Source organism: Delphinapterus leucas, chromosome 2 (assembly GCF_059928025.1).
Source record: "Delphinapterus leucas isolate spDelLeu-1000000601 "Yukka" chromosome 2, BTC_Dleu_Yukka2, whole genome shotgun sequence".
In the NCBI taxonomy this organism is placed as follows: Eukaryota; Metazoa; Chordata; class Mammalia; order Artiodactyla; family Monodontidae; genus Delphinapterus; species Delphinapterus leucas.
This window is the reverse complement of record NC_143130.1, coordinates 177,113,398-177,125,738: the sequence shown is the minus strand read 5'-3', so window position 1 is coordinate 177,125,738 and position 12,341 is coordinate 177,113,398. Positions and strand designations below refer to the sequence as shown.

General features: G+C 59.4%; 1 protein-coding gene across 3 annotated transcripts; it reads right to left on the bottom strand.

The window, feature by feature from the left end:
* Positions 1–1,751: 1,751 nt before the first annotated feature.
* On the bottom strand, positions 1,752–10,147 carry DLK1 (delta like non-canonical Notch ligand 1). Of its 3 annotated transcripts, none has more exons than XM_089906298.1 (6): positions 10,081–10,147; positions 8,807–8,870; positions 8,164–8,294; positions 5,077–5,218; positions 2,892–3,171; positions 1,752–2,738 (listed from the first exon to the last, which is right to left on the bottom strand). In XM_089906298.1, exons 1-6 carry the CDS (start codon positions 10,145–10,147, stop codon positions 2,424–2,426), a joined length of 999 nt encoding a protein of 332 aa, XP_089762424.1. In that variant the 3' UTR covers positions 1,752–2,423. The 3 variants fall into 3 exon arrangements, with proteins under 3 accessions (XP_089762424.1, XP_089762425.1, XP_022431559.1); XM_089906299.1 differs by having other exon boundaries at positions 1,752–2,672; XM_022575851.2 differs by having other exon boundaries at positions 1,752–3,171.
* Positions 10,148–12,341: the final 2,194 nt, after the last annotated feature.

Here is a 12,341-nt window from a genome sequence, read left to right as displayed (position 1 = left end):
CCCTGCACACCGCCTTGCACTCAGCAGGTGCGTAGAAATGCTTCCTGATCAAATGGATGATGGACGAATGGATGAGCCAATGAGGACTTGGTCAAGGATGGACAGTGGGGGGGGGGGGTCTTTTCCTTGTCATCACGGGACGTGGCTGTCCTCTACAGCACGGAGACCAAAAACGTGAAGTAGAGAATTTGATCATTGCGTCCCATCTTAGAATTTGGCGTTGGGGGAAAACAGGATCAGAACCGTCAGCAGACTCGATCGGGGTCTCACGCGAGAGGCCGGGCGGGGTACCAGACACCCGCCCGACCGTGCCAACAGTTCTTTTTTTTTGTCTTTTTAAAATTTTATTTCTTAAAACGAACTCAAGATGAGATGAGATGGTGACTCCAATGATCTGGAAGAGGGGGAAGGAGGAAGGGGTCGGGGTGAGGGTTATCGGAGGCCGGGGGTGGGCGCCAGGGAGGGGAGGGCGGGGGGGGGTGGCAAAGGGAGCTGGTAATCTGGGGGTGGGGGCTGGCAGTGGTGACAAGGGTGGTGAGTGAGGGTGACAGGGTTTGGGGATTGAGGGTGAACTGTGGGGAGGAGCGTGGAGAAGGTTGGGGAGCTTTTAGGGGTTTGGGGTGATGGTGGGAGGGGGGTCACCTGGGGGGGGCCAAGGGACTGTGGGGTGCAGGGTGATCAGGGACAAGGCGACGAGGGTAGTGGGGGTCTTGGGCTGGGGGTGATAAAGGGCCTGCAGTGGTGGGGACGATGTCTTGGGTGAGACGTCGGGAGGAGCTTGGGGGAGATGAGGGTCGGGCTCTGAATCAGGATGACAAGGGACTTGGGACGGTAAACCGGTGGCTGAGAGAGATGAGGTCAGTGGTCACGTGATGGCGGTGACGCGTGTGGGTGATCTGAATGACCGAGATGACGTAGGTGATGATGGCTTAGCAGGGTAAACACAGCAGGTAGTAATACTCCATAAAGCTAAGCATATAGATTCTTATCCAAATAATTTAAGAAGCAAAATATTCCTAACTGGCACCCAAGGGCTGTTTAGTTGCCCAACTCTAAGAGCTGGAAAGCTAAACAGAGCTCTGTCCCATTTCCTTCTATTTTTTGCAAAAAATATAGATGCTCTTTTTTTAAAAAAAGTCAAAATCTATCATTAAGAAGCTGGCTAGGTCTTTGGGGATCTGAGGGTTATTAATTCAGCAACACAAATGAAATCCGTGCTGTGTAGGCCAGGTCTGGTACCACTGTGGCCACAGAACTAGAAAACGCCCCACAAGCGACAATTTCCACTAAACCCTGTGAAAACCTTGGTGAGGGCTGTGTTGCTGCTCAGATTCGCCAGGGGCACTTGTGGTTCAAGGTGCATTTACATTCCCGGGGGACATCTCTAACCTACAGGGTAGGAGGCAGGTATACAGTTGTTGGGCCTTTGGGGAGGTGGGTAGATAGGCAGGTGGCGGAGGCGCTGCCGAAGGGGCAGCCCCTGACCGCACATCGTGACTCAAAGGGGGCGATCGTTTCCAGATGGGCAGTGGGCCAGGAGGCTCCCCACTTTGAGAAATGCAGTTAAAATCCATTGCAATACATCAAGTGTGCATCCAGGATAGGCCCAAACCTTCGGGTCCCAGGATGAGGTCAGTCTTCATCAGATCCTAATTTTTTAGGGTCAGGGACTGTTTTGGCTCATCACCCCCTCGTTCCTAATTCAGAGTTTGAGAGCAAGAGAGGGGCCTTGGTGGTCACTGTGTTCAAGCCCCTGCCTGGAAAGGGGCTGAAAGGGCAGCCCGGGGTGAGAAGGGGACTCGCCAAGGATCACACAAGCGAGTTAGTGGCAGGGCTGGGATCAGGTCCCGACCCCCGCCAGCAGCCAACCCGGGGCTCTCTCTGCCTGACACGCGGCCGTTGCACTCTGCTGGACCTCAACTCAATCGGAAAGACTGAAGGGCTTGCGGTGTTGATGTGAGTGCGAGTCGGAAGTGGCGTGTGAGAATTAACGAACGAAAGAGATTTTAGCCCTTTTCACAGTGGTTGGTCATGCCAGCAATCGTAACGGTTTCACGAGGACCCTGTGGCCGAGACCCCTCGGAGAGGGACGTCGGCACAGAGCCCTGGTTCTGTTGCCTTGTTTTTTTTTGGTCTTTTTGATTTTAGGTTTAGAGTTTAGAATAACATACTTATTTCTCTTACTTGTTTAAAGATGACATTATTATTACCATTATTTTTTTTTGTATCATGCATTAAGAAGAGAGAAAGCGGATTCTGGCATTGCGTTTGTCACACTGCAACACAAAGGTAATAGAGGCAAGCACAGCGTTCACCAGATTTGACACAAAGAAGAGCAAACTCCACCACAAAGATGAGAACAGACCGCATATAGTGAGCTCTGCGGGACCCCGAGAACAGAGAGGGGCCGGTGGGAATGCTGCTTAGATCTCCTCGTCGCCAGCCTCCTTGCTGAAGGTGGTCATGTCGATCTTCTCGGGGAGGATGATGTTGACGGCCAGGTCCTCCCCGCTGTTGTAGTGAAGCAGCAGGTTCTTCTTCTTGCGCAGCATGTGGTTGTAACGCAGGTTGGACACCCAGGCCTCGCACTTGTTGAGGAAGACGATGCCCATGGTGCCCAGGACCACCAGGCTGGTGAGCACGCCCAGGATGGTGAAGCAGATGGCCTGACCCTCGGAGAGGAGCGGAGTGCTCTTGTTGAGCTCCTTCATGGACACCTTGAGGATGCGGTGCTCGGGCTGCGGCACCGGCAGCTCGTGCACCCCGGGGGTCAGGCGGTACGTCAGCCCGTAACCGCTGGGCAGACGGGTGACCTGCTGGGGGCCCGCCGCGCGCTTCCGGCCGCAGATGGGGCCCGTGAACTCGGGCTTGCACAGACACCCGAACCTCACCTGGGAGTGCTGCAGGCAGGTGCCCCCGTTGAGGCACGGCTCGTTGGCGCAGGTGGCCACCGGGCGACTGCAGGTCTTGTCCATGAAGCCGGCGGGGCAGCGGCAGCGGAAGTCGCCCCCGATGTCGGTGCAGATGCCCTGGTTCTCGCACGGGTTGGGCGTGCAGCTGTTGGTCACGATCTCGCAGAAATTGCCTGAGAAGCCAGGGGGGCACAGGCAGGAGGCATGGGAGGCCCGGCCCTCATCGTCCACGCAGCTGCCTCCGTGCTGGCAGGGCGAACTGCAACACAACAGGGGGACACGGTAAAGGGCCCTCGGGCACTGAGCTAGGACTGTGGTGCCGGGAGCGTGGACGGACGCTCCGCTCCCCCTCGTGCCACATGGCAAACCTCCTGGGGCCCGACAAGAGGGCAGGTGCTCAGAACGCACGAGGTGAGGGAGTGAGAGCCAGCCAGTGGGGCCCCGGGGAGCACCGGGCACCATGACCCCTGCCTGCGAGGGGCTCCGGGGCCGTCCGAGGTGGGAGCCCCCCCCCCGAGTGGGGTGTATGCCTCACCCCCATCATGCTGCCAGCCTGGAACATGCCTGACCTCCCGAGTCAGGATGCCCATCTCCTCTCCCACCCCTTAGGTCATCTCTCCGACCAGAGGCATGACGGTTAGTCACTGCACAGGTTGGGAAACTGAGGCTGAGAGAGGCAAAGTTAGTGACACCCCAGGGCTGCAGCCAGCTGCCCCCGTCAGCTCCGTCCCCAGGCCGTGGAGGCCGAGCAAAGCAAGGCATCCCTCAGTGTCTCCCACCTCCACCGTCCCCAACCCCTCATTATTATTTTTATGTTCACCGGAGTGAGCCTGCGGGCTATTGTACAGGAAACCCTTGGGGACTCTCAGAGTAAAAGAAATACGCGCTCTGTCTGCACCGGCTGGAGCGGTGTCTGTGCCCGGCTGCTTAATGGTGGCCCATTCACCCAAGTGCAGCTTGCAGACCGAAGCTGTGTGCTCAAAGCAGAGCGCACACAGCATTTAATGTAAGTGCTTTTAAACGAGCAGACCCTTTGTCATCTGATAAATGCCAAAACTCCGGGGAAGAAAGGGGCTCCCAGCGCAAGAAATCAGCATTGCTGCTTCAGGGATGAGGGCGGCATAGGAGCCGGGGCTCTGAAGGAATTTCAAGGACCTTGGGCTCTATTTTGACAGACTGGCTCCAGTCTGTTAGAGAGAAAAGCAAAATATTTTAAAGGTCTCGCTCCGTATTTCCCCTTCCCACCAGCAAGCAGAAATGGAGTTCGGTGGTCACCCCTCTCCTCTGAGCCTGCCCAGGACACTGATCTTGAGATGCTGCAAGAATGCTGGTTCCTGTCCCTTGCGGCTCGGGGCTCTCTGCCCCACCCCTGGAATGCATTTTACGCTTTGGTTTCCTCACGGGACGGGGGCGCCCCAACCCGCAGCTACTGGCCCAGGCCTGGAGTCTACTTTGAATTCTCGCCTCTCTCGAGATCTCTCCTGGTCTCCGTTTTAAGCCCCCTCGGAGGGTGGGACTGGCTCCATGCACTGAGCAGATAAGGGCCGGAAATGGCTGAGCTGCTGGGAAGCCCGCTCAGAGGCACCAGAGAGGCCAGGGGCCGTTCCATCTGCTAGGCGCGCTGCCCAGAGCCCCAGAGCCCCCTCCCCACGAGGGGAGCTGAGGGCTGAACACCCCGCCTTCCGGGGCCCCGTGCTGGCTGCAGCCCCCTCTCCCCACCTCCTAAGACATCCCAGAAAACCCCGAAGCAGAGCCTACCAGCTCCCCCAAACCCGCCCCTAAAACACGGTAAGTGGGTTTCACAAACAGCCTCGGGCGCTGCCGAACTCTGATCTCTTGTTACGTCTCCTTTAGAAAATTATGCAGCTCGAGCTCTGGTTCACGGTCCCAATCTCCTCTCATTCACATACATCAGGACGTGGGAACATCAAGGGAATATGAAATCGCCTTCAGGATTGTTTGAAAAAATTATGGAAATGACACACTCCCCCATAAATACCCTGATCCGGGGCGGCCCCCCACGGGGTGCAGGATGAGCACTTACTCGGTCTTTTGTCAGGCGACAGGTCCGACTGGGTTAGGCTGAAAGGGTCTTTAGGGGGTGTGAAAAAGGAATCTAAAGCGGCATTTATCAGAGCACACATAGCCCGGAGAGAATACTTACCCATTCATCACGCAGGGCCCGTCCTTTTTCTGACAGTCCTTTCCTGAGAATCCAGGGGCACAGGAACACTCGTACTGGCCGTTATCGAGGTTCACACAGGTTCCGTTGTTGGCACAGGGGGTCGAGGTGCAAGCCCGAACATCTGTGGGGAGAGAGAACCAGGGAGATGAGGGGGACACAGACGCTGGACGGAGAGCATCCTGGGTGGGGACAGGAAGAGCCCCCTCCGTCTGGTCGAGGGGGACCCCGTGTGAGCTGCCGAGATGTCTCTGCTTGTGTCCACTGCCAAGGGTCACCCAGCGGGGTCCTGAGGAAGAGGGTGTAGCGACCCCCCGAACCCTGATATAAGTAAACAGCTCAGGGAGCTCAAGGGTCACAGAGACAGAAAGTCACGGCCACTCACTAATATTCAACAGGCCAGCTGTGCCCTTCTGCTGGCGCCAGGTCACCTCTTCGGTCCAGCCACACTGACCTTCACCGCAGACCCCTTCCCTCCCCCCAAAACTGTGCCGAGCTGAGATTCCCTAACGGCCGCCTCCCAGACAAGTCTCTTGTGTTTGAAGGGGGTCCTTGCCGCTCGGGGGGCTAGCCCAGCCCAACAGTTAGCAACGTCAGCTGCCCTTCGTACTCCTCCATCAAAAAGGAGCAGGCGGGGAATGAGATGTAAAGCCCCCTGTCGGGAATCAAGAGACCTGGTTTAGCCCCAGCACCGCCTCCACCGCTTGGTGGTCTCTCGTTCTGAACGAAGGGGGTCCAGGATAAAAAGGCTGCATCTTTTGAAGGCAACGCAATGAGAACTATTGAGTGCTCGCCTGTAAGCACGGGTTTCCATGAACACTGGTGTGTTTCCACCACCGTTTTACACCTCCCGTCACGCACACTTCATTATTCGGGGCTCAGCAAGGCAGCTTGGAAGGGCTGAACAAAGGGGCCTGGGTCAGGGGCTCTCTGACAGTGGAGACCCCAGCCCCCAGGCCTGGCCAGGGAGAGACCCTTTCTGTGCCCATCTCCAGCCGGCTGCCGAGTTCAGCTCCCTCCTCCCCCCACCGCCCCGACTCTGTGCCTCACTTTCCCCAGTTAGAAAGGGGGGGGCTCTCCCTGGCCCATCTCTGAGAGCCCCTTCAGCTTTGTTTATCTACCACCCGAGCTGCCGCATCGGCCAAACAGAAAGCCAGGGCCAACCAGAGACGCAGCGAATGAAGGCAGCCTGGGTTCAGGTCCCCGGGGCTGAGGCCACACACGTGCAGATTTATTCCCTCTTTTCAAGAGCCCCGCACCCTCATGGAGTAGATGGCAATCAATCAGTAAGGAAAAGCTTGCACACCAAGCTGATGGCTTATCCCGAGCACACGAGGCGCTCCTTGGGAGCCCGGCTTGGTGCGAGGAAACATAAAGAGGATTTATCATTACGGGAAGGCGCCAGGCGCTAGCACGCAGCGCCTCCGTGGCAAGCTTCTAATTCCCTGCTCCGGGCTCTCCTGTCAATGGAGATCTTAAATTTAAGCTGAAGAGCTGGCGACCACCCTACTCCTCTCCCACGGTGTCAAGCCCCGTGAGCCGAGGATCAGCCCACCTTCTCCTTTCCTGGGCCTCTGACCCCAAAGTTGGGTGGATTAAGCCGCCGCCAGGAGAAAGCTGCCGGGGGGGGGGGGGGTCTCTGCCTGCCTGCCGGGGCAGCAGCTGTGGCGAGGACAGCCTCAGAGACGGGTGAAAAGGGAGAGGGCCGGCGATTACCCGGAGGGCTGTTTCCTCTGGACCCAGCCGTCCCAAGCTTTTGTCAACCCAGTGGGGAAGGGACCTTTTGTCTGGAGGACTCCACGGGGGGCGTCCTGGATTAGTTATCAGAAAGAGTGGGCTCCAGGCTAAAAGCCCTGATCCCGAATGGTGGCTTTTCTGGGACCCCTCGGGTCCCCAAAACAGCTTAGAGGTACTTCAAGGGTGCAGAGCCCAAGCTCTGTTGGCCAGAGCGTGAGTCAGCTGTGGGGCAAAGCCTGCGTCATATTGGCTGGGGAGACTTTAAAGTCCCGAGACAACGTGATGGGGGATTTTGAAAGCCCACTGCCTGGGCTACGCGGGGCAGGGGTGCTAACAACGTGCTCTTAGGTTTTTCTTGACGGGAGGGTGTTAGAAACAGCCTCAGATGAGAATGAACCCATTTCTGGGGCAGAGGGAGGGGTTTTGTAGTTGGCTGTTCCCCCAACTTCTCGGGTGTCCTGAGCAGACCCCTTTGCGTCCCGAAGCCTCAGTTTCCCTACTGGTACCACGCGTCTTTACTGACGCTGCCGTCGGGACCGAGGGACAGAGAGCGCATGGCAGCTGCCTACACTGCTGGGAGTCCTCTCGAGGACCTTAGTTTGCCTGGGCTTCAGGGCAGGTTTTGCCAAATGAGAATGGGCTCGGATGAGCATTCTGCAGCCTGAAGGCGCAGCGACAGCCAACCCTCAATTGCTCAGGGTAATGGAGGGCAAAGACTGCTTAAGTTAACAAAATCAACAGATAACGCCAATCTGCACTTTAGCTACTTCTCAGCCTTTCCCGACCCCCCACCTCCCCTTACACTTGACCTCTTCCAGCACAGCCCCCGGCCCTGTCCCAGTGGCCCTGACTCAGCTCCCCGCTGCGCCCAGCACTCAGCACCCAGCACCCCTCCCCGCGTCTGTCTGCTTGCTTGTTGCAGCATATCCTGAACAGCCTGGCGGGTGAATTTCATGGAGTCTTGACTCTGCGACCCCCTGAGTCCTTTCCCCTCTCAGAGCTTCAGTGCCCCGAACAGGTTTCTCGAGGCTGTGGTCCCCACCCGCTCAGCTTCGCGTGGCGTGTTTGTGACTCTTTATTCAACTGGCAGCCCCCCTACCCCAGTGCCTTCCCCGGTGCTGGGTGCTGGCGGTGCAGAAGGGAGCAAAATTAAGTCCCTACCTGTGAGGAGGCTCCCAGCACCAGCAGGAAGTGTATAAACAGATCATTACCATACAGAGCGCTGGGGTGTGTTGGGCTAAGGCAAGAGGGGGAGGGGCGGCAGCCACGGGGCTGGGAGGAGGTGGCTGGGGGCAGGGGGCCGGGGCCAGGGTGGGCGGGGCAGGTGCCAACCTAGGTCGCAGAGATGTCCATCCCAGCCGTCCTTGCAAATGCACTGCCTGGGCTCCACACAGAGTCCATTAACACAGCCGGGAAAGGTCACGCACTGGTCACACAGGGGACCCTGCCAGCCAGGCTGGCACCTGCGGGAGTTGGGGAAGAAAGGTGGGGATGTATGAGGGGGGGCAGGGATGGAGAAGGGGCTCCGGTTGCTTTTTGTGGAACCAAGAGCCCTCGCGGGTCTCTGCCCAGTGCCCGGCCGGTGGGTCCCAGGAAACCAATACCAGTCACCTGAATGGAAAAGCTTAAACAGGAGATCAGCTGGGGAGCAGGCAGAGGGGTCCCTGAGAGCCAGAGGAAGAGCTGCGTTTTGCCGCAGTGGCCTGCAGTGGTCTCACCTGCGAGAGGCTCTCCCGCCACCCACCCCTCTGAGAAAGCCGTCCTGTCCCCGCCACCGCTCCCAGCAGCCCCCGCCTCCCGGTCCTCTTGTCCCCCTCACCCCCCGCCCACGTCACTGGTTTCCTGCGGGGGCGAGGAAGCTGTTTGCTGCAGTCCAGGGGCCAAGCCCTCCCCGTTTTTTCTGCCTGACGTCATGACTCCCCAGAATTCTGCCCTGGCCCTCCAACACGCTGCCTCTGGGGAGCCGCTCCATTACCTGCAAACATTGTCATCCTCGCAGAATCCATTTTGGGGGTGGCAGGCCGGGAAGCATTCAGCTCCTGAGGCACAAGAAAGGTTACACCATTCACCCCACGAGGCCCTACAGGCTGTGGCAGAGGCCACGACGGCCTCCCAGGAAGCAGCCTCCGACCCTCTGTGGCTCTACCCACTGGGCACACAGTAGGCACTTCATCCCAACCCACTTAGGAGAAAAATCTCTGCATGTCCCTGGTTTTGGAGTGACCACAGCCCACTGCCTAGCTCCTAGGACCAGGTCAGACACCCAGTGTCCCTCAAAGAAATTACAGACGCCAAATCCTAAAAGCAGGAATGAGGAGACAGTGAACGAGAACGGAAAGATTTTGACCCCTGGGCACTCGGCCAAACCCTCACTTTTGCCAAGTGAGCTAAAGGCGAGGGGGGGGGGGCGGGGCCAGATTTTGAGATATTCAGCTCTGGGGAAGCCCAGACAGGTTCACCTGGAGGGCTCACAGGTAAGGCGTCTGGAGTTTTTAAAGGTTAATCCCAGTTAAGCCAGGCACCCAGGTCAAACTCCCAATTTTCCCCACACCAGACTCTTCGTATTAAAAAGACGAACAAGGGTTTTGCGGAAAAGGCTGTAATTCTGACACAACTTAGAGATCCTGACACTTTAATAGGCACCTACTGTGTGCAGTGCCTGTAACTCCCGCCAGCTTTTCAGACAGGACCCCCGTCACCACTGGTGCAGCGGGCTGGGGGACCCTGCGGGAAGGGGGCAACTCTCTCGCTGTCAGAGACATATGGCCGCCACAGACAGGAGTGTCGCAGCCCCTCACCTAGGCAAACGCCACGCAGGAGGGGCTCGGGCTGGGCTCCCAGCTAGCAATTTGAGGCGACGATGGCAAAGTTACCCCCCCACAGGCCTGTTCCCGAACGCACACGCAGGGACCCCCCAAAGTTGAACCCCAGAGCATTTTCACAGAGGGCTCCCCAGCATCACCTCGTTTCTCCATACCTCCTCTCTGCACACCGACACCCTGCGAGCGCCACTTCTGCGGGGCGGGAAGGGGCCGGGGTCCCACAGCTCCCCCGCCCCCGGGGACCCCAGGGCCGGGCTTGGCATGCGAGGGTGGCAGGGAGGACCAGGCAGGCGCGGCGCGGGGCTTAGGATTAGGCGGGACGGGCGGAAGTCGGGGCGCGCGGGACGGGGCGCGCGGGGCACGGCGGCCAGGGGGGTGTCGCAGTCTTCCCCAGAGGGGGCGCGAGCCAGGCCGCCGGGGGGCTCACCATGGGCACTGCGGCCGAAGGCCAGCAGGAGCAAGAGGACGGGCAGGAGGGCTGCGGTCGCGGTCATCGCGGGGCGGCCGGGGTCGCGGTCCCGGGAGCGGCGCGGGCGCGGGTCCGGCTCCGGGCGCCGCGCTGGGCTTCTGGTTGCGGACGCGGAAGGGGGCGCGGGCGCGCGGCGAGGGGAAAGCCAGGGCTGCACCGGGCTGCGCGCTGCGCTCTCCGCTGCCGCCGCCGAGCTGCCGCCGCCGCCGCGCGCGCCGCCCTTTTCGTACCGCCGCCCCCCCGCGGCCCCCGCCCCCCGCCCCCGCCTTCGCGCGCACGGGGCCGGCGCCGGCCAGTCCCGGTGACCCCCGCCCCTCGCGGGGCCGCCCCCCACCACTGCGGCGTCCCGGAAACCGGCTCGCGCACGCGGGGCACTCTTGGCTAGACGGGCACCGGTACCCCGCGCGCCTTTGGCACACGTTTCCCCCACAGGACGGCACACGGGCGCGCACACACGGGCCCGCTTAGGACAAGTCGCATGAGCCAAACACGGGCTGGGCCGTAGACCCCAGGAAGACGCGAGGATACGCTCGGAATACAGAAACACGCACAGAAACACCAAAACACTTATCGCCAAGGTCCCGAGCACGCATGCCATGGCTCACGCACCCAGAAAAACCCAAACGCACACTCTAGAGACGGGGAAAACGCACACTGTCGCACACGCACCGGGAAAAACACTTATGAGGAGCCTTAGGCACCCACACTCGTAGCCATAAAGACGCAGGGAAACGCAGACACACTCGTAGCAGCACACAAGGCAACCCCGACACACCGTGCTACGCCACAAACACACACTGCGACACACGCGCACGTCCTAGAAATAGTCGGGAGCGCCACAGGCTCAGTCATAGGCACGCAGAGAGGCTGAGGACATAACAGTTATGAAACCCTGGACATCCGTCAACATGTGCTCGGCCGTCCACACAGAGGCACGTGCACAGCCGCGTGCACACCTGAACATGCGAATATCCTTGTAAACATACAGACACCCGGACACATGTTCAATCACATACACCCACACACGCGCAGTCAGGCCCTAGGCCTGCCGGAAGGCTCTCACACATCTGATATTCACACACACACATACCCAGTCCCCGAAACTCACAAATCTCAGGCTCTTGGTTACACGCTTATCAAAACACGCAGGTACGGTCACCCAGCGCATACGGGCGCGCGCGCACACACACGCAGACCCCAACACATCCATCCTTGCCCGCACTGACACGTGTGGGCAAGTTCACAAGTATGCTCACACTGACGTGCACAGTTGCACACCCGGCACTCAGCACATATTCCAGAACCACCGGGAGGCTTCTGGCCCCGGGTCTCAGGGAAGTGCGGCTGGGGGATGGTGACCCTGCCACAGACCCTCCCCCTCCAAAAAACTCCTGGTAGAAGCCCCCAGCCTGAACTTAGAGCCCCACAGTCTGCTGGGCTGTCTCCCCCCCCCCCGCACCCCTCTCCCTATCAGGGAGGTTTAGGGAAATGGGGAAGGACCTGGTAGGCGGTGGCAGGTGGCAGAAAGGGAATCAAAGGTGCTTAACCTCTGGGGAGGGTACCAGGAGGTCCTGCCGGTAGAAGGATCTTTTGTGTATGCTTCATTTGCATTGATTAGTTTGCACAGAGATGCCACGGAACTGGGAGTGGACGCCCACCCATTTCTTGGCCTACCCTGCCCACAGCGCTGGGGTGGGGGGTGATCTCTGCCACTATGAACCTGGGCTGGGAGGCCTTGGCCTTTGGGCCATCTCACAGTGCCCTGGCAGGTTTGAGGACAGACTTGCTGTCCTTGGGATGGGTTTGGGAAGTCAGGCTAGGGGGAGCCCGCACTTCCCACCCTGCTGGCCCTGAGGCCCTAAGTCTGCAACCCAGAAGTAGGACTTGCTCTGGGAGGACTCTTGGAGGCTGGAGGGAAGCCCCCCGACCCCCTTGTGGACGGTGCCTCTTCCCTGCCGTCTGCCGAAGACCCAGAAGCGGGGTCTGGGTGCGTTGGGAACGGCTTTGGTGACAGGCTGGAGGGCAGCAGTCACACAGTAGCCGCCCTGACCAGCTCCCCACCTCACGCGCCTGCCTTTCCGTTACCCCATCCTCTTCCACGAACTCTTTCCTCAAGTGAAGAAACTGAGTCCAGAGATGGAAGGCCTTTTGCCCAAGTCCTCTGGGCTACGGTGGGAGTGGCTGGAGGTCCAACTGTCCACTGCATGGAGATCGCACGG

What these genes read in the sequence shown, in the direction of transcription:
- DLK1 (XM_022575851.2), bottom strand. Translation starts at nt 10,147, where the DNA reads ATGACCGCGACCGCAGCCCTCCTGCCCGTCCTCTTGCTCCTGCTGGCC. An exon ending in CTTCGGCCGCAGTGCCCATG is followed by an intron (nt 8,871 to 10,080) that starts GTGAGCCCCCCG and finishes CTTGTGCCTCAG; the next exon opens with GAGCTGAATGCTTCCCGGCC. An exon ending in GAGGATGACAATGTTTGCAG is followed by an intron (nt 8,295 to 8,806) that starts GTAATGGAGCGG and finishes CAACTCCCGCAG; the next exon opens with GTGCCAGCCTGGCTGGCAGG.